The following is a 24,327-nucleotide window of genomic DNA, read 5'->3' on the forward strand; positions in this document are numbered from 1 at the left end:
GTCTGATTGATCTACTGGTCTTCTCTTTGACAGAACGAACTCGCAAAATTGTTAGGTGCGCCAGTGTGTGGATTAGGACATAGCAATTTATGTGTTAAGTGTTGATCGCAATTTGGAGTCAGATCAATAACTAGAATCCGTAACCTAACAGTTAGCACCTTTATTTGCCACAGACACGCAAGTGCCTGCCTTGAATGTCAAGCACTCCGCTTCATAAGGATCACGACCCTGGCGAAAGGACGGGAATGGTTTTATTCAACTCCTCCGTGAACGTGCATTTTCGTTTCGGCATTGCTTGTAAGCACTCGGAGAAGCCAAGCCAGCCCACCCTACTTTGTAGCAAAGTGACTATAGTCAGTTATTTGACTATAGTCAAATAAGTCACGCCCTTCTAAAAAGGGCGTCTATTTTTTCTGTGCGGCTTGACGGCCCGGTACCAAGTGACCCACGGACCGGTACCGGTCCGCGGCCCGGTGATTGGGGACCGCTGTCCTAATGTACACCCAACATCACACTGTGAAACGTACCGCTTTTAACGTGGATTTCATAACGTACTTTTTGTATGATTTTTTTCTGGCGTGGCAGCAAAGCGGTCATGACTCATGACAGGAACGTTCCCTTGACAAACAGTTGCTTTTGATGTGTGGCGATTAGTTTCGCGGTTGGAGTTTTTCTGGTTCAGCTGAGGCTCCGTAGCGTGGGAGGTGTGGCCAAGCCAAACTGTTGTGTTGAGCGAGCGGAAACTCAAGGAAATCCACACGCATTCTTCGGTTGGGATTTAAATCACGCAGAGGCCCCAACAACATCCTGCGCAAGAACGAGCGGAGTTGAACTGAAGCAGGACAAAACTGGTAAAAGTGTGATGATAGTTTTTGTTTTGTTTTACTATGTTCGTGTTTCGTCTTGTTAGCTTGCTAGGTAGCTCGGCCAGCAATCTGCTAGCATGGCCGAGCCATTGCCACTTATGCTCATTTAGTTTGCCATCATTATTGTGGCCTTTGGTGTTCTCTTTTGCACGAAGGCATGTTTTGGGACCGCTCGGCTCACCTAATGTTGCCACACAGGCTGAAACCCCCATGACGGAGTGACGTCGTCAATCTACCTGACACCCCGATTTTTCTCCAGGAGGCTCGTAATCATCATCATCGTAAGACATTTGGGAAAAGAGTCGAACATTTCTGCGAGACTTGGAGCGTCAAGCCTACACTTCACACACATTATACACAAGAAGGCGTGTTAAACCTGCCAGTAAAGCGGTGCCCCGAGATACGAGTGCCTTGACTTGTGAGCCTTTCCAAATACGACCATGTTATGCTTGACCTATAAGCAAAATTTGATTGGAGCCCTAGATGGCGGCCGTCTTCGGTTGGTGGCAGTCATGAGCTGATGAGCCGGTCTACCAACTGCCAATAACAGAAGAAAGGCTAATGGATTAGGTACAAAGGAGTTTTGAGTCGAGCAGCAAATTCTCTTAGTTTATTTTTTTTTTGACACACACCGTACCAAAAATGTATGTAATGTATCCAATTAATTGATAAGACACTTAAGACAATGTTTCTATAAACATTGGATAGTAACAGCCTTAAGTACAAGCCACTTCATTCATTATTTTGTTGTTGTGCAACAATATCAGTCAGAAAAAGGCTTCGTCAGGTTTCAGTTGATTATACGGTTTGGATTTTCACTAATTTTGAGATTTACTGGACTGGCTCGACACCTCGAGTGATGACTCATGCGCGTAAATGTTTGCCGCTCTGACAAAAACAGTCCTGGAATACATAGACTCACATTAGGGAAGCCGCCGATTTATTTGCGCAGTGTATGACTTTTCTAATATCCCAACATCAAGCGTAAGCGTTAACTTTGCAAACTTGTCCACATGAAATGCAATTCTCGCACATTGATTGCACTGCAAATCAACAAGCGGGTGGGTGATCATATTCAGGCAAGCCGGCAGGTGAGCGGGCACTTAGCACTGGCTGCCTTTTCCACCGCTCCAAACCAGTTTGTGTGTTTTCTAAATTTAGCTGCTCTGTGGCGGTGCTGCTTTGAGAGCGACTTGATACCCTTGGGGGTGAGGGTCTTGTCATGACTTCAGCTCCAGTTGGAATGGAGAGGATGGGAGGCGTATGGGCCAAGTTGTCGGGAGTGAAAGCAGGAAAACGTCCAATTGCACCAAAAGTCACAGTTGGGGACCCTCCCACTCCCATTAAGAAAGTGTCTTGGCTTGCTTCACAATGGCTACAAAGACGGCTGAAAATGACAAAAGGCCAGCCGTAGATGAGGCACCGGCTGCTCGCATCTTGCTGTTGTCTCACGGCTTTGGCAACACGGTGAAGCTGACCTGGATGGAAAATAGAGGCTCCCGAGACGTCCGTCCGATTGAGCAAGTCACAGAGAGGTCCGCTCCGCCCCAGCGTCAATTTTGTCTCCGTGGTGATTCTTGCTCTTCTGCCGTTGGATCAGCCGTACGATGGAAGAGTCTCGCTCGCGTGACTCGCAGCCTTCAGGATGGGCTGGAAAACAAAGGCCAGGATGCCGCTTGTGTCTGTGGTAATTTTTTTTTCTCATTTGTGTGTGTCTGCAGCGGTTTGGCCGACTTCCCGGCGAACACCACGAGCTACAAAGGTAGCGGTGGCATGGCGCTGAGCCACCGCGACTACAGGCTGGCCTCGGACACAGACAAAGCCAAGTCTGCTGGTAATGCTTTCCGCCGATTTTGCAAACCCAAGCAGCCATTTTCACAAATGGTGCCATGTCCCGTCGGTCGTGCACAAGACTGGAAAATGCCACGGATGCGCCGAGTCTTAGCGCTGTGGCTTGTCTGAAGGCAACAGGTGCAAGTGACTCCCAAGACAGATGAAAAGTCGATTTGAGTGGCAAGCGCGGTCGTGCGAACGATTCAACTTGCCTGTACGGCAAAAACGGACCTTGTGGCACACTCAATCTCTCTCTCTCTCTCTCTCTCTCTCTCTCTCTCTCTCTCTCGCTCTCGCTCTCGCTCTCGCTCTCGCTCTCTCTCTCTCGCTCTCTCTCTCTCGCTCTCTCTCTGTCGCTCTCTCTCTCTCGCTCTCTCTCGCTCTCTCTCTCTCTCTCTCTCTCTCTCTCTCTCTCTTCCCCCCCCCCTCTCTCTGGCTATCTCTATCTCTCCCCAGGTATCGTCAACGAGAGGCTGCTGAGCGACTATTTGCATCACGTCTTCCCTTTTGCCGATGAGGCCGCTGTTCTGCCCTCCCTCAGGTTGTCTGTCCGTCTGTCTGTCTGTTGGGCCGGCTGCTGTCCGGGCAGCTTTCTGCTTTTTGAAGGCAATGCAGGCGAGCGCAGTTGAGCATCGCCATGACAACTTCCTCCTTTTATGGCAACATGGCCGCCCCCGGCCAGGATGGCTGAAAGCTGTTGCGTTTTGCTGCTTCCGTCCCATGGTTGAACTCAGCAGACAAGTGCATTTTGGACTGGACTTCCCGTCTGGTGCAGTTCCCAGAATTCAAAGGCTTAGTTAGAGGAGAAAATCTTTGTCACGGCAAAATACGGCTGCAACTTCCATCCATCCATTTTCTGTACTGCTTTGTCCCCACGGGGGTCGCGGGTGTGCTGGAGCCTATCCCAGCTGTCATCGGGCAGTAGGCGGGGGACACCCTGAGCCTGTTGCCAGCCATTCGCAGGGCACACAGAGACGAACAACCATCCGCACTTGCACTCACACCTAGGGTCAATTTGGAGTGCTCAAACAGCCTACCAAGCATGTTTTGGGGATGTGGGAGGAAACCGGAGTGCCCAGGGAAAGCCCACGCAGGCACGGGAAGAACATGAAAACTCCACACAGGGAGGGTCGGAAGTGAAATCGAACCTGCACCCTTCTAACTGTGAGGCGGCTGTGCTAACCAGTGCGCAACTTGTTTCATGAAAAAATGTGAATTTGAGATGAATGGCAGCAGTACACCTTTTTCTAGAATTTAGGCATTGCTTTTGCTTTAGCCTGTTTCCAACTTTTGAATGCGGAGTGGCACAGGCTCAGCTGCTGTGTTGTCTAACAGACGCTTGTATTCATAGACACAGATACACACGCCTACTGCATGTTGGCTTTGCAGGCCTCTCCAAATGTGAAATGTTCTTCAAGTTGGTGATGATGGTTATTGGTCTTCTTCCCTTTGGCGGCGCAACCCGGACGACTCGCCTACTCCCCCTGGTGTTCAGGAAGCCTTTGACCTTCCAGGATTTGGACACTCATCTGCAAACGTTGTTGTGCGAAGGCGACACGGCTGACAACAGCGCCTCGGGTACGTGTGCACCTCGCGCTCTTTGGCTCCTCGTTTTTTTTCCTTTGTGTGCTTTTCTGACCCGCGTGTCATTTTGGAGCGCCTCGGAGTTGGCGACCGATCCGCCAGTCAGCGTGTGAAACAGGAACGTGGAGTTGTCCCGGACGTGAGCGGAAGGCAGCCAGCCAAAAGGGCAGTCAGAACCCCACCTCGTGAAAAAAACGATTATAGAGCGTCTATACGGCCGGCGCCTTCTCTGAAACGTGTCGGCGCTGTGCTGTCATCGGCCGGCGCCAGTCCTTGAATCGCAGCTCAAAAGCAGATTTTCAAGGCAGTCTTTGTGCTTGAAGAACAATGTTGCTTTTAAAAGGCAGCATCAATGTAATCCTGACGAGGATGTTGCGTTGGCACCTCGAGCAACGCTTGGTGACTTGTCACGCAGACCGTGAGCTGGAAGGTCGTCTGGGTCCCCAGCCGGTGGTCCTGGATCACACCGGTGGCTTCGAGGGCCTCCTCTTTGTGGACGACGACCTGCTGGGGGTAGGTCGGGCGCCTCCCTGTTTGACAAGTCACCTCGCCACCCGCCTTGACCTTTGCCCACCACGCCTCCTTCAGGTGATCGGCCACAGCAACTTCAGCTCCATCCGGGCCACCACCTGCGTGTACAAAGGTGAGCACGCGCGGGCCAAAAGCCGCTTTGAAGCCCTCGTCAAACCCTGTTGGCGCTAGAGTGCCAAAGTAGGGCGGGGCCTTTCCTTTGACCCTTGACCCTTTGCACGCAGGCAAGTGGGCGTACGAGGTGCTGATCTCTTCGCAGGGTCTGATGCAAATCGGCTGGTGCACGCTCAACTGCCGCTTCAACCAGGAGGTGAGCTCTCGCTGCCGCTCGCTAACGGCCACTCGCTAACGGCCACCCGCTAATGTCAGGAGGGTGTTGGCGACACGCCCGACTCATACGCCTACGACGGGAATCGAGTGCGCAAGTGGAACGTGGTCACCACCAACTACGGCAAGGTGAGCCATCGTTCTCTGGCTCTGCCGCCAGTGCTGGCGATGACGCTGCCTTTTTGTCTGTGCGCCGGCAGTCGTGGGCGGCGGGGGACATTGTCAGCTGTCTGATAGACCTGGACGATGCCAGCATCGCCTTCTGCCTGTAAGTCATACATGCTGGACGCGCCCCTCGCCAATCCGTGCTGTTCTCGGCCCGCCCGTTCTGCGGTGGTGCTTCTCCGGGAGATGCCTCTTCCAACAAGTTGTTGTTGCCCTTGAGCGCCAATGCTCTTGTAACACATTGCCAAGTTGTTTCTCAACTTCCGAAAGGGATGCACTCAAAGCAGGCCCTAACGTGTCAGTGTGTGCCCAGGAACGGCCAGTCGCTGGGTACGGCGTTCGCCGACATCAAGACGGGCCCCGGTGTGGCCTACTTCCCGGCCATCAGCCTGTCCTTCAAGGAGTCTGTGGCCTTCAACTTTGGCAGCCGGCCGCTCAGATATCCTGTTGCCATCTTTTGTCCGCCCGCCTGCCTGCCTTGTCCCGCTGTATTTGTTCTTAACACGCCGGCGCTCACGTACCCGTGCGAAGGCTACCTGCCCTTGCAGGACCCGCCGGCTGCCGATCTGCTCAAGGCTCACAAGCTGCTGGGCTTCGTCAAGAATGTCCTGTGCACGCACATCCACGTGCAGGTTGTTCACCACGCCCACGTGCAAAACATCACAGTCGCGGGCCAGGACAGTGACACTCCTGCCGTGCGTCTGCTTGTATATCGCAGGAGGAGCGGATGGCCGAGGCGGATTGCTCCGTGTGGAGGCTCAACGGCGAGGCAACGGTCCTGATCACAATGGCGCACATCTTCAAGTACTTTGCTCCACTGATGGTGAGCCAGCGCGTCTTCCTTGGCCTTGGTGGCGTCTTTGTCGACCGTAAACGTACCACCATGCCTAGTGCCAAGTCTACCTGGTGGAGGACGTGCTGATGAACTTCTTGCTGGGAATCCTGGAGGGCGGCGGTTCCGTGGACGAGCATCCACTCATCCAACAGCTCCTCGACCTCTTCTGGCTCCTCATGGAGGTACTGTATTTTTCAGACTAAAAGTCGCTCCGGAATATAGGTCGCATTAGCCATAAAATGCACAATAACGTGAAAAAAAAACATATATAAGTTGCTCCGGAGTATAAGTCGCATTTTGGGGGAAATTTATTTGACAAAATCCAACACCAAGAACAGACATGAACGAGCAACAACAGGCTAAACGATAGGTATGCTAACGTGACAAACACAAACGAAGAGCTGAGAACAGGCCTGACGTAACATTCAGAGTTATTCAAAAAAACTATTACATAAATAACACGTTTATAAAACCATCTGTCACTCCAATTCATTAAATCCACCGATCGTCCTTTGTCAACAATGGGTGCGCGCCGCTGACGGCGCTTGCACTTCAAAATATTCCACAGGCCCATATAACGATATATAAATTATATATCAAATAACTATTATATAAGTAATAATATCAAACCATCTGTGTCACTCTAAATCATTAAATCCATCGATCAAATTCCTCGTCCTTTGTCAACAACGCCGCGCGTGTGCCCTGACGTCAGCCTCGTCGTTATTCCACAGATCTAGTATATAACAATATTGTAGCGTTAACAAAGTACAAGGAAAGACGTGCGTTTGGTAAACGGCTCTTTATTTAACAAAACAAGAGTTCAACGAGCCGACAACTACTGAACTGTAACAATAAAAACATATACAAGTTGCTACACAGAATGAAATATATCAAATAACTATAACATAAATAGTTAACCGCCACACGGCTCCAAGCACCGGCGTCGACTTCCATCCCCGGTGGTGGCACTTCCAGCCACTGAGGTGGAAGAGAGCTCCATCAAAGAGGATCGGGCGTGCGTAAAAGCCATGTCCAAGCCCCATCCACCGTCCCCGGAGAGCCACCCGGCCGAGCGCCGGTCCCAGACTTCCATCCACGGAGGTTAAAGAGAGCTCCGTAGAGTAGGACCGGGCGTGCGTAAAAGCCATAATAGTTTTTTAAACCTTCTGTGTTACTCCAAATCATTAAATCCTTCAAACTCTTCGTCCTCCGTGTCACTTACAAACAAAGCCACTAATGATGCCGGTAGTACGTGGGGCCCGTCGTCATCTTCGTCATCCCGTGATCAATCTTTGTCCTTTTTGTAAACAACCGCCACGCCGCGCTGCTGACGTCACTTGAAATTGAAATTACAGTAATCCCTTGCTACATCGCAATTCGTGTATCGTGGTTTCACTTTTATTTTTTTTATTTTTTTTTAAAGTTTTTTAAATAATTCACATATAAGTCGCTCCTCAGTATAAGTTGCCCCCCCAGTATAAGTTGGGTGGGGGACCCAAACTATGAAAAAAAAAAACTTATAGTCCGAAAATTACGGTAAGTGCTCCCTCATGCGGCGTGCGCTGTGACCGCCTCGCCCGGCGTGCGCTGTAACTGCCTCCTTCCCTCCCTGTCTTGCTCGCCCGCCCACAGGACTATGAGGTGAACGAGTGTCTGAAGCAGCTGATGATGTCGCTGCTGAGGGCCTACCGCTTCTCCCCCATCATCCCCGACCTCGGTTTCCAGGTACGCAGTGCCCCTCGTAGGTCGTCTTGATGCTGTTCCTGCGCCGGCTTTTATCAGCCCGTTTTCATTTGTGGTCTTGTGCCTGACTTCTTGCTACTCGTCTTCTAAATCATGTGTGATGGAACTTTTGTATGTCCTTTCAGATCCACTACCTTCGTTTGACGACGGCCATCCTGCGTCACGAGAAGTCTAGGAAGTACCTGCTCAACAACGTCTTATATCCTTGCGCGTCCACATGGTGGCGGACGTCCTCGCACCCTCGGTGCATGTTCCTTAACGGGAGTGCACGTTTGACGTGCTGCGCTCGGTGGTGTTCTTTTACATCAAGACTCCGCTGCGGGTGAAGGAGGCAGGGCTAGATGAGCTGATCCCCACCACCTGGTGGCCCACGCACTTTGACAAAGAGGTGCACACATCTCCACCCACGTGTACCTGCGTACCCCTGCTCACCTGAGCCTAGTTATCCTCTTGTACATCAGGGAAAGGATGAGCGCCAGCCCAAAGACGAGAGTTCTGATGAGCGTCTGCGGAGGCGAGCTTACGAGCGAGGGTGTCAGCGGCTGAAAAAAAGAATCGAAGGTAGAACACTTTCGACCAACCGACGCTTCCTCACCAACGCGTTGACGGTGCAAGTGCATTGGCGGCACACCGACAACCTCCTCCGCGGGGCAGGCCCAAATGTGCACCGCACCGTTTCCAAAATTCTTGACGGAAGCTGCTCATCTGCGGGCACTGCTGGGGGCGAGACAAGCAGGAGGGCTCCCGCTCACTATTTGGCAACACCAAACCCGCCCATTCTGCTTTGTGACAAGACTGTGCACAATCAATAAAATGGCTTGTTGTCTCCGTCTAGTGGTGGAAGAGCTGCAAGTGCAGATCCTCCGGCTGCTACTCAACAACAAAGACAAGCGCACGGTAAGTTTTTGGGCTCAGGAAAAAGAATCGTTTTTACAACATACGTGTCTTTTGTGTGGGTCCTGTTGTGACTTTGCTCAGGGCAAAGCCTCGCGTTACATTTTCCTCAACAAGTTCCGCAGGTTCCTGCAAGAGAACGCCAGCAACAGAGGGGTAAGAGCAAGCGCACAGCAGCCGGCTTTGCTTGCAGCCTCTTTCCAAAACGGAGGAAAAACGGGGGTTCGCACGGTTTGGGGTTCACGTGGTTTGGGAATCACACGGTGGCCGATTGGTCAGTGTTGAGTTAACGCGCCCATAAGCTCAGAACACGTCATTGCTGCCACACAAGAATTATTTCTTAGATGGCATTAATTTGGTTTAACTCAAGGAGGGATTTTGAACTGTTGAACCACTATGATTTTGAAAAACGGCTTAACCTTAGTCATTGTGGAGGCAAGGGTCATTCCTCATCTCGTCCGCTCCAATTTGGAAAAGGCTGTAAGAATAAAAATGCGGTGCTGCCAATGCTTGAAAATATAACGTGAGCACTGCGTGTGTGGGCCCGCAGCATCCCACAGCCCTGTGCCCGCCCGAGTACATGCTGTGCTTCTTGCACCGCCTGATCACGGCCGTGCGCGCCTGCTGGGATGAAAGCTGCAAGAAGATTTCGGGCAGTGTCACCAGTGATGGTAGGAAAGCCTGCCGCAGACACAGCTGCAGATGCAACCGTAGAAACCGTCTTTGTCAATCCACCTTTTGTTTCTGTCAGCAAATGTCGTCCCGCAGGGCAGCACCAAAATTACTTTTGTAACCGGATAAGAGGCAGTGTCTTCTTTTTCCAGGTGCAAACCTCGGTTGTCCAAATAAGAACAAGTGGGGAAGGGCTTTGTGGGCACTGCTATGTTGCCGATCACAGTATGTTGCAAGCGGGGTGCAAGGCTCATTGATGTCATCCCAGCAAAAGTCTTGACATCTTTTCATTTTGGAATTAGCCGGTGCAATGATGCCCAAGAAACGTTTCGGATCATTTGATACTTTTGATGGCGGCGTGTCAGTGTCACGTAACCTGTGGCTTCTTGTTGCTTTCCTCGCCGGTCGACATGCGTCTCTAGCAGCGTTTGTGCCGCCGCAGCTCTTCTACAATGGCAAGGTGGACTACTTTGACCTGCAGCGGCTGGGTGGGCTGCTGTCGCATCTCAAGAAGACGCTCAGAGGTCAGTGCAGCGCAGTGGGTGACACCAAAAGGCTGGACTGCCGACATGCTCGCTAAAGATTGCCTCGCCTGTTCTGCCCTTGGCCGCCGCTGGCTGACGAGCTAACGTCAAAGGCGTTGCCCACCTTGTGCGTCCGCAGACGACCTGGCCGCTCAGGCCAACGTCATCATCGACCCCGCCGAGATCCAAGCGGCGTCCATGGGTGACTTGGATGAGGATGAGGAGAGCGGCGCTGCGCAGGTTGGTCTTGGCTTTGGAAACGCCGTCGGTCCTTATTTTTCAAATTGAATGCTGCAGACGGACGTATGAAGGGCGAGACAATTTTCCGTTGTGCGCTTTACAAGTTGCCTCTCTGAGTCAGGGCGTCATGATGGGCACGTGGGCGATGTGAGCTTGGCGGGCGACATGAGCTCGGCCGGTGACGGTAGCTCAGCCGGCAACGTGAGCTCGGTGACATGCCACGCCTGCCAAAATTGGCCAGGGTCTGTGTCAAGCGTACCGTTACCCGCCCATGTGTGCTAGCGTTAGCTTTGGGGCATGACTGGCTTCCTTTTTTTCAGGCTATTCTTTTGTTATATTACATTCCATATGCTATGGATGGATGAATTATTCTATTGACAAATCGAATAATCAGAGGTGTCTACGCAGACAAGCCTTCCCCTAACTGCCGTTCCTTTTTTATTTGGCATTATTTAGTGTTTAAAAAACAACAATGCACGAGCACATAAGAAGGATTGACTTGGTGGTGAGAGTTAAAATAAAAAGAGCCGCAAAAAGCAACAAATGTCTAACTTGGATGAAACGCAAACGAGTCTGCTCAAGAAGGACTTGCAAAGTCAGTGCAGTGAAACCTACTTAACAAGGCTCGACATTTTCTCGCTTGAGAATATAAAAGTCCTGAGCGAGTCTTTTCCTTTTGTGTCGGCCAGTTCCTGAGCTGGTCTCGGTGTGCATCCCATGGAATGTTAATAAGTTCATTTTTTGTCGTCAATCACATCTCCTAAGGTAGATGTCACATGTGGGCAAATTTTTTCCCAGAGGCCAGCGGGCAGCACCCCGGCTCGGCCCGGCTGGCTGGGCTCGCCCACCCTGGGCCGCACCAACCGCTTCCTCGGTGCCGCTGCCGTCGGCCTCGTGACCCCCAGGCGACCCCTTGGCCAGCCTGACAAGGTCAAAGTGCGGGCCCTCGCCATGGAGCGGCGCACCGAGGAGGACAGTAAGTCAGCTGGGGCTTTGCCGTCTTTGTTGCGGGAAAAAACTGCACAAACACCTTGTCCCTTTCCTCGTCATCCTTTCCGCCGCGCTCTCTTGTTCTCTAAAGTTGAAGGGAGCCACGGCGGCGATGACGGCCTGCTGCTGGGCCGACCTGTGGGCTGGCTGCAACAGCCAGTAGCCGACAAATCACTTCTGGAGCTCACCGACGGGATTGTCATGATGTACAACCTCAGCGTGCATCAGCAACTGGGGAAGGTGCGCCCTGCCCCGCCCGCCCGTCGCCATCTTTTTTTTTTCCGTTTGTTTTCGTTTGCATCCGTGATTGACAGGTGCTCATGGCCTTTGTGCAGATGGTGGCAGTAGCCGACGACGTGCGCGAGTACGCGGTGGCCCTCAAGGACACGGACGAGAAGATGGCCCGATGTCCGCCCGGAGTAAGTGGGACAACGAGTAAAGGCGCCTCCATGTGTCTGTCTCCATGTGTGCTGTGGCTTGCCGCTGCAGAGGCCAGACATCTTGGAGGAACTCGGCAAGAGTCAGAAGGTCTTTGCGGAGAAGTTGAATCACCTCAGCAGGAGGCTGGCCTGGATCAACGCCACCACATACTCCAAGGTGGGGCGGCACCCGCGCACAGCATGGCGAGCCGAGCACACGGCAGGCCTCGTCACCGCCACTGTGCGCGCAGGAGAAGATGTTGGATGTGTACTGGCTGCTGCGCGTGTGCATGGGCACCATTGAGCACGCCGACCGTACGGGCTCGCTCTTCGCCTTTGTCCCCGAGTTCTACCTCCACGTGGCCATGTACGCCTACAACGCGCTCAAGAACTACTTTGCTCCCGCCGGCGGCATGGAGCAGCTGCCGGGTGAGCTGGGCCCCAACGTCGACAGCGTGCCATACGTGTGCGCGAGAGCCCCTGCCACCTGTCTTGCCTTGCCGCCCTCGCTGAGTGTGCATCCGCCGTCTCGGTAGGGCCACGGATGCAGGTCGGCTCAATTTGTGGCCCTCACTTCCCTTTCTCGTCACTGTTGAGTCCTCGGACGGTGGGGGTGGGCCTCAGAAGACAAGGATTGGAAAACCCGGCTAATATGCAGGGTAGTGCGTATTGGTATGAGGCATGCTGCCCACGCCGCCCTTTTTGCTCCAGACACACAAAACGAGATGAAAATAAAAAAGAAGCAACTCAAGTTATTGGGTGGCAACGCAAGATGGTTGCCAGCGGCCTCACTCCTGCCAGCCCATTGTGAGTCTGTCGCCCGCCAACCTGACTTTGTCATCCCCGTAGGCTACGAAGAAACACTGACCCAGCTGGCGGCCATTCTCGCCAAACACTTTGCGGATCCGCGCATCGTCGGAACAGGTCACACGTGCACGCACACACCATTTTTTGCCACCGTTAACCCGCTCAGTATTTGCGTCGTGCCGCTTCTTTGACCAAGGCAGTAAGTACAGCGCCCCGAACAAAGCGTCACTGGTCTGCGGCGCTTTTGTTTCATAGACATCAAAGACGCACTAATGCAGGCGCTGGCCAGCTACGTCTGCTACCCGCAGTCCCTCAGGGCAGTGGAGAGGATCCCCGAGGACCAGTGAGTGGCTCCCGTGTCAGACAGCCGCGGGCTGTCTGGTGGGCTGGCTGGCGAGCGTGCACTTGTGCTTTCAGACGCGTGGCCATGATGAGGAACCTGCTGGCCCCCTATGAGCAGAGACCCTGGGCGCAGACCAACTGGATCCTGGTCCGGCTGTGGCGGGTGCGCTCTTGCTTCCTTCCTTGTAGAATGTATGGTGGTTTTATGTTTGCCCTTGAGTGCCATCGGGTATGTTGCAGGGCTGCGGTTTTGGCTACAGGTACACGCGCCTGCCGCACCTCCTCAAGACCAAACCCGAGGACGCCAACCTCCCCAGCCTCCAGAGTACGTTGCCCGCCTTGTCACCTCGCCACCGCCGCGTTGGTCCGTCCGTCTCATCCTTGGTCGAAATGGCATGTGTTTGCCACCTTGATTGGCACCTTGATTGTCTTTGATGGATTCGTGTGACCTCAGTGAGCGTCTTCCCGTCCCGCATGCTCATGCGTCTTTTGTCGTCATTTTGTCTTTTGTCTTTTTTCTTTTTTGCATGCCCTTGGAGGGGATTTGACCATTGCGTGTTCACACCGTAAGTTCTCTTTGATGTCTTTGAGTCCAATGAATTTAAATGAGTTAGCCTTTATTCGTGCAGTTGTGTTGCAAGCTTCTCCTGTTATTGATTTCCGTTTCCACAATGATTTTTCCAGCCTCCCTTTTATCCTTCATTTTTTCGAGTCAAAATCCTCCTCAAGTTTAGTTTCCACCTTGATATGTGTTTGGTTCTCGGTTGAATGTCTTTGTTTTCTTCCTCTGGCATGGTCATTCGCCATCCCCTCCGAGGATGCACGGAAGCCTTGGTTGGGGGTGGGGGGGGGACCACTGGATTGCGGCGCCGTCTTTCCCTGGCCAGTCTTTGTTTTCTTCCTCTGGCATGGTCATTCGCCATCCCCTCCGAGGATGCACGGAAGCCTTGGTTGGGGGTGGGGGGGGGACCACTGGATTGCGGCGCCGTCTTTCCCTGGCCAGCAGTCAGTCTCGCGGCAGCTTTTCTTGCTTTTCTTGCCGTTATGTGACCTGTGAGCTGCAATTGGTCCCCAGAGCCATGTCCGTCGCTGCTGCTTCAGAGACACATGGCCCGGCTGCTGAGCACCGACAAAGACATGGCTGCCTCCTTCCTCAACAGCGTCCTCAATCAGCTCAACTGGGCCTTCTCCGAGTTCATCGGCATGATTCAGGAGGTAACGCCTGCTTGCCCCGCCCAAAGACACGCCCACCTTCCATCTGGCCCTCTTTGAGGCATCTTGTCCTCGCTGCAGATACAGCAGGCAGCCGAGCGTCCTGAGAGGAACTTTGTGGACACGCGTCAGCTGAAGGTGAGCATTACCTGTGGAAAAGCGGCTCGGGTGGCTGCGCTTGCACCACAGTTGCGCTCCACAGTTGCACCCCACAGTTGCACCCCATAGCTTCACCCCACAGCTGCACCCCACAGAAGCCCTCAGTGAGCAAAGGCAGTTTCGGCATCATCTAGAACAGTTTCACCTCAGGCCACAGGAGGCAAAGCTAAGTATAGGGTGGGGCTGCAAACAAAGTGAAGTTGTGTCTGGCCTGGACATCAGGCGTCCATTGGTGGCGGTTGCAGCTGGCTCATGACGCATGATGGATTGCAAGCATCCGCCGAGCATCTTGTGGCTTTGCAGGTATGCGCCACCTGCTTTGACCTGTCCGTCAGCCTGCTGAGGGTACTGGAGATGACGGTCACGCTGGTCCCGGAGATCTTCCTGGACTGGTCGCGTCCGTCCGCCGAGCTGTTGCTGCGCCGCCTGGCTCAGGTGGGCCAGCTCTGCACCCGCCGTGGCGTTTTGGCCGAGGTGGTGACCCGCAATTGCACTGTGCGCCACAGTTGCTGAATCAGGTGTTGAATCGGGTGACAGCCGAGAAGAACCTCTTTGACCGCGTGGTCAACTTGCGACTGCCAGGTAGGCGGCCAGCCGGTGGACCCACCTGAGCACGTACTCATGTTGCCATTGCGCCCTGAAGGTCTGGAGAGTGTGGACCACTACCCCATCCTGGTGGCCGTCACTGGCATCCTTGTTCGACTTCTTGTGGATGGCGACCGGCACAGGTGAGTCCCACCTTCTGCTGCTTCTTTTTCCTTCTTGTTTTTTGCACCCATACCGCACCACAGGCCACATCCCTGCACGTGGGTTTGGTATTAGCATCGTGTGCGTGAGCCCTTCCGATGTCTTCCGACTGCCTGAGCATCCTTGCTGGATGCTTGCTAATGATGCTCCTGCCGTCCGCTGCTCATGAATTAAGAAAGCGCCACATGGGCTGCAAACGTTGTGAAAGGGATACGCGGCTTTTTAGGTTTGAATTGGTGACCGCTACAAACGCAGCCGAAAACGCCGGCTGAGTTGTTTGTTCGTCTTTGGAGTTGTGCCTCGCAGATTTGTTCTTGGCTGAAGATTTGGAAGGCAAAGCAAAGGTGCCACACAGGCGCCAGGACATCGCGGTAGCGGTAATGGCGGTGGGGTGCAAGGGGCCGTGTAATGGGATCGCTAGGGTGCGACGAGGACCGTGTCCGTTTGCTGCGCCTGGGGCTCCCATGTGTGTGTTGGCGGTGAGCTCGTGGTCCGGGCCCTCGGCGGGGGGGCATGCGCTGACGAGTTGCCTTGTGCCAGGACGTGTCGCGCGGCCTGCGTGCTGCTGTCGGACCCGTGCTTCCAGCTTCACTCCATCCGTCACCTTCTCAGCGAGGCCGGCGACCAGGCGAGCCTGAAGACGGCACCCGCGCTAGCCTCTTCCTTCTCCGTCCCGGTGCCCTCAGTCGCTCCACCCCCTCTCGCCGGCCCCTCGGAGCTCAAGCATTTCTCCCTCAATGCTTGTGAGTCGCGTGCGCCTCCACGCCTCTACTAGTGTGCCTGCTTGCTTTGCTTTGCTTTTGTTTTGCAGACAGCGACTACGTCAGCGAGGACGAGAAGCTGAAGGTGGAAAGCATGCTGGCCTTCCTCACCAGGGAATCGCAGAAGGCAGCGACCAGCATGCAGGTTGTCCTCCATCACCTCTAAAGCCACTCATGGCAGCGCGTCCGTCCGTTCGCGCCTTCGTCCATTTGCGCGTCCACCTGCCATTGGCTAAATGTCATTTTTGGTTGGATTCCACCATAGGACGAGGTCGTCAAAAGATAAAGGTCACCTGCCTTCATCTCAACGGGCAAACGATTTGCCAGAGCGCCTTTTGAGTGACAAGCGTGGCGACGGAACATATTCATATCACATCTGAAGGCGGCACTCTGTCGCAAAGGCCTCTCGGGCCATTCTTTCAGGCGTTTCACTCGTCACAAACGCGGCACTTTGAGGAAGACCTATCCAGGTCCGTTCCTTCGACACCACCGGCCCAAGTTACCCGTCAAAAGCTCAGGCCGCTCGCTTCATGTTGAGCACTCGATTGCTTTGCTTTTGCCAGCGTGAGCCTATCCAATCCTCGGTCCGATTGAGTTTTCCACTTCAGCCTGTTCTCTTTTGATTTTGCCTTGTTTTCGGACTTGCCGGGCCTACACGGAGTGTCTGAAGAGCTGCACGTGGCAAACGTGCGCCTTTTCTCTTTTGATCTCTTCTAGCCTGCCAGCGAGGATGACCTTTGCCCCATCTGCTACGCGCACTCCATTTCGGCCATCTTTCAGCCCTGCTCGCACAAGTCCTGCAAGTCAGTTCATAGATAGTAATTAGCTAAGACAAGCGCGCGCTCGGGAACAGGACTGCGGCGCTTGCCACAATGCAGGCTGGGAGTTGTGAGCCCTCCTTCTTGTTTGTTGCTTTTAGGGCCTGCATCAATCAGCATCTGATGAACAACAAGGATTGTTTCTTCTGTAAGGCCACCATCACGGCAGTGGACGACTACTGCAAGCCCCCCGCCTCCAGCTCGTAGCACGCACCTCCTTTCACGTCACGTGCGCATTTTGACGCCCACTCCCGTTCAGGACCGTGTGTGAGGATCATTTCCTTTGTCCATGGAGCCATTGATACATGTTACGTGTGTGACCTTCACTATCCTGTCATGGAATTAAATTATTCATTGCAAAGAACAAAACTGTTGTTCTCATGGTGACATCATCAAAACACAGGAAGTATAATCCACGCAGGAAGGGAGAGGAACTCCAAACCATGTGCGCGTTTGCGCACGTGTGTTTGTGGTTCGTGTGAAGATGACCTTTCAGAGGAAAGCAGACACCAGCAAGCACATGGATGTGTGTGTTGGAGGATGCAGGCTTGAGATGTCCATGCATGTGCTTGCTGCATACAGGCCTGTCTCAGAAAATTAGAATATTGTGATAAAGTTCTTTATTTTCTGTAATACAATTAAAAAAACAAAAATGTCATACATTCTGGATTCATTACAAATCAATTGAAATATTGCAAGCCTTTTATTATTTTAATATTGCTGATTATGGCATACAGCTTAAGAAAACTCAAATATGCTATCTCAAAATATTAGAATATCATGAATAACTATATTAGTAGGGTATTCAACTAATCACTTGAATTGTCTAATTAACTCGAAACATCTGCAAGGGCTTCCAGAGCCTTGAAAAACACTCAGCTTAGTTCAGTAAACTAAATCACAAGTATGTGGAAGACTTCTGATCTGACTGCTGTCCAGAGGACCATCATTGACACCCTCCATCAGGAGGGTAAGACACAAAAATTAATTTCTCAAAGAACAAACTGTTAACAGAGTGCAGTTTCAAAGCACATCCACAAAACGTCTGTTGGAAGGGGGAAATGTGGCAGGAAACGCTGCACAACCAAGAGAGATGACCGCAGCCTTAACAGCATAGTGAAGAAGAGTCACTTCCAGAATTTGGGGGAGCTTCAAAGACAGTGGACTGAAGCTGGAGTCCAGCTATCAAAAGCCACTGTTCACAGACGTGTCCGGGAAATGGGCTACAATAGCCGTATTCCCATGGTCAAGCCACTTCTGAACTCAAGACAACGGAAGAAGCATCTGACTTGGGCTATGGAGAAGAAGCACTGGACAGTTCCAGAGTGGTCCAAAGTCCTCTTTTCAGACGAAAGCAAGTTTTGTATTTCATTTGGAAATCAAGGCGCCAGAGTCTGGAGAAAAGGCTGGAGAGGAGCAAAATCCAAGTTGCTTGAAATCCAGTGTGAAGTTCCCACAGTCAGCGATGGTTTGGGAGCCATGTCAGCTGCTAGTGTTGGTCCACTGTGTTTCATCAAGTCCAGAGTAAATCCAGATTTTAGAGCACTACATGCTTCCGTCTGCTGAAAAGCTCTATGGAGAAGATGATTTCATTTTCCAGCATGATCTGGCACCTGCCTGTTAGGGTTTTCCAGGTTATCTTTATCGTAGGATTATGTTGGAATGTAGACTATAATGATTAACCAATCTTGTCTTGCTCTCACAACGCAGTAAAATAAAGTGGTTGCTTCCTCTGCTTGATTGACCAGCTGCAGAGGAAGCAATCAAAGTTGTTCTGTTTCCCACAACATCGTAAAACACCCCCTGGTCTGATCTTACCAGAGGCCGGGGGTTCACCAAACCTGTCCACTCTCACCCCCACTCTGTTCCTCCTAATAAATATGCCCTTGCAGGAAGAAGACTTTCAGATTTCATTGCTTGAGCGAGTGAACTCTCCACCTGCAGGTGTCTAAAAGGACTTGCTTGTCTCCTGTGTGGTTCTTGCAAAACAAGTTGGAGTGAGCAAATCTCTAACATTTAGCTACACCCAGATACCGGGGTCCATCACGTCCTACCGTGCCCAACTACACACCCCAAAGCAAACAGCACAACCAATCAGGTATCAACGACGTTGTCAGACATTTGGCCTGTCGCGAGCTGGTCACTACAGGTATGACTCAATTCAACGACAAGCCTGCAAGCTACAGAGCTTGGCGACTGTCCTTTCAAAATGCAGTGAGAGGACTCAATCTCACTCCCAGCGAGGAGATAGATCTACTGGTCAAGTGGCTCGGGAAAGAGTCGGGAGAGCATGCAAAGTGTATCAGGGATGTCAATGCCAATCACCCCCAACGAGGACTAATTTCTTTAGTCAAACCACGGGACAGACTGAACGCATGCTACGGAGCCTCGGAAGTAGTCGAAGAGGCTCTCTTCCAACGCATCAACAATTGCCCAAAAATCACCAACCAAAACTGTGCAAAGCTCCATGAGCTCAGTGACCACTTGATGGAACTAAGACCAGCCAAGGCAGACGGAACCCTTCTAGGCCTTCAGTACCTAGACACAGCCAGAGGAATAAGTCCCTTGGTTCAAAGGCTGCCCTTTAGCCTGCAAGAGAAGTGGCGGACTAACGGACTCAGCTACAAACAACGTTATGGAGTTTCATTCCCCCCCTTTGGAATTTTCTTGGACTTCATCTTCCATCAGGCTAAAATCATGAATGACCCGAGATTCAAGGCCATTAGCCAAATGGACATTCCTGAAACAAGCAGGAACACCAAAATGCACAGACAAAAGGAGATCTCAGTCCACACGACGGACGTCGGTGCTGCGGAGCGGAGCGCTGGAGCCAAGAGCCCCAATCGTCAGTGCCCTATTCACAAAAAGCCCCACCTGTTAAGGAAATGTCGGGCTTTCCGGGAGAAACCCATACAGGAGAGGAGAGCATTCCTGAAAGAGCACAGAATCTGCTTTAAATGTTGCACGTCTACGAAGCACATGGCCCAGGACTGCAAGTATACAGACACATGTATTGAATGCGGGAAACATAACTCTGCACTTCACCCTGGACCAGTATCACAGACTAAAGAGCCAGCCCCCACTACAGAGCATGGCGGGGAGCTAGCCCCTACAGCTCCTTCGGAGGTCACAAGCAATTGCACCGATGTCTGCGGTGGCAATCAGAGCGACAGATCATGCTCTAAAATCTGCCTTGTCAGGATCTACCCTGTCAACCATCGTGAGAAAGCGACAAAGGTCTACGCAATCATCGATGAACACAGCAACAGATCCTTGGCTCGTTCTGAGTTCTTTGACACCTTCAATGTCCAAGGACCCCCTTCTCCATACTCTCTCCGCACATGTTCTGGAGTGACAGAAACCACAGGGAGAAGAGCACCGGGCTACCAAATCGAATCCATGGACGGCAAAGTTAGGCTTCCCCTACCAAGTCTTGTAGAATGCAACAAAATCCCAAACAACAGATCCGTGATACCAACTCCAAATGCTGCATCCAACCACCCTCACCTGAAATCAATCGCTCATCTCATTCCAGAACTTGAACAGAGCGCCCCCATAATGCTTCTCCTTGGGCGAGACATCATCACGGCCCATAAAGTCCGCAAGCAGGTGAACGGTCCAAGAGATGCTCCATTCACCCAGAAACTTGATCTTGGATGGGTGATCGTCGGAAATGTGTATTTGGGAGGGGTTCACAAGGCTGACACCATAAATGCCCTGTATACCAGGACTACAGAGCAGAAACACCCCTCCACCTGCTGAGGAGACTGAGGTCTTTCGGTGTGTGCAGGGCTCTCCTCCGGACCTTCAATGACTCTGTGGTAGCCTCAGCCATCCTCTACGCTGTGGTCTGCTGGGGTGGGGGCAGTACTGACCGGGACAGGGGGGGACTGAATAAGATGGTCAGAAGAGCGAGCTCTGTCCTGGGCTGTCCCCTGGACTCCATTGAGGTTGTGGGTGAGAGGAGTACGTCGATTAAGCTTAAATCCATCATGGACAAAACCTCACCCCCTCCATGAGAGTGTGCGGTCCCTGAGCAGCTCCTTTAGCGGCAGACTTTTGCACCCTCGGTGTAGGAAGGAACGGTTCCGCAGGTTCTTCATTCCCTCTGCTGTCAGACTTTACAACATGAATGCCACCTAAGTGAATGTGTTTTGTCTCTACGAGCAGCACTTGTGTTTGTCCTTGTCTGTTATTTACCCTTTTTTGTAATTCCGGCACTTGTTTTATTCTTGCACTCGTATTATTCTTGCACTCCTATGCGCTGCTGTGACAAGTGAATTTCCCCGCTGTGGGATGAATAAAGTTCGTTCAATCAATCAATCAATCAATCAATCAATCAATCAATCAATCAATCAATCAATCAATCAATCAATCAATCCAGCAATCCAGCAATCCAGCAATCCAGCAATCCAGCAATCCATCCATCTTCGAACCCTGCCCGAACGTCCTTCAGGTGAAAGAGAGGTACAGTCAATTCCAAGGCACCGATCATCCTAAGCTATAGTCGACAGAGAAACTTACCTGCAACGGAGAAACCAACCAGCTGGGTTCTCCAGTGTTTCAACAAACAAAGGATGATAATAAGGTGGCTCCCTCCATTGACGACCTCTCGTTCCTGAACATCATGGAAAGGAAACCAGCGATGAAACAGCATTTCCTCACCTTCATGGAGAAGGTCTTTCGGAACAAGCACGCAGAAGTGGCCCCTCCTCTGAAGGAGGACTAAGAGCAGTGGCAGCACGTGTCTACAGAACTGAAAACTGCAGATATTGCCACGAGGTCCGTGACTGCTGCACGTCTCTCAGACTCCAGCTGGCTGTCTGGACCTGCGTTCCTGAAGCAGCTCCTTAAGGTCCAGCCTGAAGAAGACTCCTTCGAGCTGGTGAATCCTTCATCAGATCCAGACATCCGTCCCCTAGTGTCGACTATGAGCACAACCATGTCGAGCAAACAACTCGGGTCTCAGCGCTTCTCCAAGTTCTTAAGTTGGACATCGTTGACCCACGCCATAGCTCGCCTAACCCATGTTGCTTGTTGTTTCCAGAAGAATTCTACAACCGAAGCCAGTGGCTGCAAAGGTTGACATCACTGCCACGCAACAATCTCAATCAATGAACTGTCTCAGTCTAAAACAGTGGTTCCCAAAGTGGGCGGTACTGCCCCCCTGGGGGCGGTGGAAAGATCTGGGGGGGCGGTGAGGACGAAGTGGGCGGTAGGGGGGTGGTAGGAATTCACTGGGGAGCCAAGGGGGCACTAGCCTGAAAAAGTTTGGGAACCACTGGTCTAAAAGAACCATCAGCCGGGCAGTTCAAGAGGAGATCTACCCTCACAAGTACGCCTGTCTGCGAAAGAAGGAGAAATTTTCTAAAGACAGCCCTCTCAAATCCTTAGATTCCTTCATCGACGCTGATGGTCTGCTGAGGGTCGGAGGTCGTGTCAGAGAAGCGCAGCTCCAGCAAGAGGAGAAAACCCCTCTCATCATACCTGGCAAACATCGCATAGCAACGCTCTTGGTTCGATACCACCATGAGAAGACAAAACATCAGGGACGACAGTTCACTGAGGGCGCTGTGTGGGCCGCTGGTTTCTGGATAATTGGCGGCAAAAGGCCTGTGAGCAGCCTGATCCACGGGTGTGTCACATGTCTCAAACTGAGTGGTACCCCCCCCCCCCCCCGAACACAGAAGATGGCCGACCTTCCGGCAGACCGCCTCTCTACCGAACCTCCATTCACGAACGTGGGCATCGATGTGTTTGGACCATGGACCGTATCATCACGGCGTACAAGAGGTGGCCTCGCTCACAGTAAGCGGTGGGCAGTGTTATTTATGTGCATGAGTGTACGAGCCGTCCACATCGAAGTCATTGAGTCCTTAGATACCTCCAGCTTCATCAACGCCCTCCGGCGCTTCCTTGCCGTCAGGGGCCCTGTGAAGCTCACCCGTTCCGATCGAGGAACCAACTTTGTCGGTGCTTGTAAGGAGTTGAAGATCCCCTCAAACGTCGACAACACTTCGGTTGAGAAGTTCCTTCTGGACCAAGGATGTGCATGGTAGTTCAACGTTCCACACGCCTCTCACATGGGCGGTTCGTGGGAGAGGATGATTGGAGTAGCACGAAAGATCCTGGACTCAATGTTCCTCCAGCTTGGAACTTCGAGACTCAGCCGCGAAGCACTCTCCACACTGATGGCGGAGGTCGCTATGATCATCAACGCCAGACGTCTGCTTCCAGTGTCTACTGACCCGGACGATCCTTTCATTCTTACTCCAGCAACCCTCCTCACCCAGACCTTCAGCCCCAGTCGGTGACTGGATCAAAGACCTCCACAAGTCCCAGTGGCGCCAAGTCCAACATCTGGCCAGAACGTTCTGTGATCAATGGAAGAAGCAATACCTCGCATCACTTCAGCCGCGACAGAAGTGGCAGGCTCCCACTCCAGGCATTCAGCCTGGGAGCATTGTCCTTCTCAAAGACAATCAGTTGGTGAGAAACGAGTAGCCTCTGGGACTGATTACTCAGGTCTTCCCCAGCAACAATGGCATGGTACGTAAAGTTGAGGTCAAGGTCTCCAAGACAGGCGGGACAAAACTGTACCAGCGTCCCATCTCCGAGATGGTCCTCCTTCTTGCCCCTGATAAGAAACAGTAAGAACTGTATAATGGGTCTTTAAGGTTGTGGCAAAATGCCAGACGGGGAGTGTCATGTCTTTGTAGTCTGTGATCAGTGTTACGATAGACTAGAATCAGGAAGTAAGCGCATGTTAGTACGGTGTTGAAAGCGAACGCTGCTTGTTCTATTCTCTCCTGCAGTTCGGCAAAACTACTACCTACATTTTGTGTTATACAAGGCATCGTTGTTTCACCCTTTCCCTTGTTATTAAACCTGGAGTCAACCTTCAACCTAGCCTTCAGAGTCTTGATGAGTGAAAGTGATTGCGCTTACTGTCTTCGGATATTCAACATATTTGGAGTGCAGGATACCGAATCTATTACAAATAATGGAACAAAATTTAATCCGTTCCAAGACTAAAAAAAAACAACCGCCTTTATTAAGCATTTTTTCATTTTTGTCCGATCGCGCAAGTGCAGCGCACCGCAGAACGCGCAACAGTAGCGCGCCGCGCTGGTCGCATTATTGTGACAGAGCCGTCGCTGAAATTTAGAAAATATTTTTAAAGTCCTGATGTACTTTCCAAATTTTAAGTGGACCTCAGTGCGCAGGGAGCTTAATTTGGTCCGATCGCGCAACCGCAGCGCGGCGGTGTTGCTCTCTGTCGCATTGCTTTAGGAGCGTCTTTGTGTTTTAGGATGGCTTTACTGCTCCCACTTGCTTTCTTTGGAGGCATGATTAGTGGTTAATATAATCCTCAAAGTAACGAAAATACAATAACGAACGGAGTCAGTCGGCATCCGGGCCGCGTGGTCGGGTTTTCTCGGGTCCTTTCGGCTCATCTCGCGAGGTTCAACCTCCGAATTTTGTTCTACAACCGAAGCAAAAATATCTCAAATTTTTCGTTCGAATTCCGATTTGTTCGAGAACCGGGACGTTCGAAAACCGAGGTTTGACTGTACTTCGTTATTACATTTGACTAAAACGTACTAAATCTGCAATGCTGTTTTTTAGGTAAATAAAGAAATCGAAACACATTTTTACCAACCAATTTCAGGGAGAACTTCGCAGTAGATGGACACGATTTGCAGTGGGGTGCATTTATTCATGAACGGAGCCATGACGATTATTCTTAGTGCAAAATTTAAATAAATGAAAACAGATGAGACGGCGCAGTGTTTCCAGGAAGCGTCCTGCCGCTTTGGCCCCGCCCCTAGTGGGCACCTGCGCCACTTCCTGG

At 51.9% G+C, this 24,327-nt stretch overlaps 1 protein-coding gene and 1 long non-coding RNA gene across 8 annotated transcripts; one reads left to right on the forward strand and one right to left on the reverse strand.

Moving 5' to 3' along the window:
- Positions 1–681: 681 nt before the first annotated feature.
- LOC125977588 (E3 ubiquitin-protein ligase RNF123) lies at positions 682–17,130 on the forward strand. 7 transcript variants are annotated; one of them, XM_049734310.1, is made up of 41 exons: positions 682–851; positions 2,588–2,700; positions 3,156–3,240; positions 4,195–4,277; positions 4,699–4,796; positions 4,872–4,926; positions 5,039–5,124; positions 5,184–5,270; positions 5,342–5,409; positions 5,620–5,745; positions 5,824–5,938; positions 6,025–6,129; positions 6,198–6,323; positions 7,777–7,869; positions 8,013–8,086; positions 8,158–8,275; positions 8,349–8,448; positions 8,723–8,784; positions 8,866–8,937; positions 9,332–9,452; positions 9,876–9,977; positions 10,117–10,217; positions 11,016–11,193; positions 11,299–11,447; positions 11,543–11,626; positions 11,697–11,804; positions 11,878–12,055; positions 12,476–12,550; positions 12,689–12,776; positions 12,851–12,938; positions 13,016–13,100; positions 13,315–13,341; positions 13,851–13,990; positions 14,069–14,125; positions 14,450–14,581; positions 14,653–14,728; positions 14,790–14,874; positions 15,434–15,636; positions 15,705–15,799; positions 16,372–16,457; positions 16,574–17,130. In XM_049734310.1, exons 2-41 carry the CDS (start codon positions 2,640–2,642, stop codon positions 16,677–16,679), a joined length of 3,978 nt encoding a protein of 1,325 aa, XP_049590267.1. In that variant the 5' UTR covers positions 682–851; positions 2,588–2,639; the 3' UTR covers positions 16,680–17,130. The 7 variants fall into 7 exon arrangements, 6 of the variants coding, with proteins under 6 accessions (XP_049590267.1, XP_049590268.1, XP_049590270.1 ...); XM_049734311.1 differs by having other exon boundaries at positions 9,879–9,977; XR_007484688.2 differs by lacking the exon at positions 15,434–15,636.
- On the reverse strand, positions 16,862–24,277 carry LOC137840772 (uncharacterized). Its single transcript, XR_011087794.1, has 3 exons — positions 24,136–24,277; positions 20,997–23,109; positions 16,862–20,922 (listed from the first exon to the last, which is right to left on the reverse strand). It is a non-coding gene; the product is annotated as an uncharacterized lncRNA (long non-coding RNA).
- Between the last annotated feature and the right edge of the window lie 50 nt (positions 24,278–24,327).

Source organism: Syngnathus scovelli, chromosome 11 (assembly GCF_024217435.2).
Source record: "Syngnathus scovelli strain Florida chromosome 11, RoL_Ssco_1.2, whole genome shotgun sequence".
NCBI classification, from domain to species: Eukaryota; Metazoa; Chordata; class Actinopteri; order Syngnathiformes; family Syngnathidae; genus Syngnathus; species Syngnathus scovelli.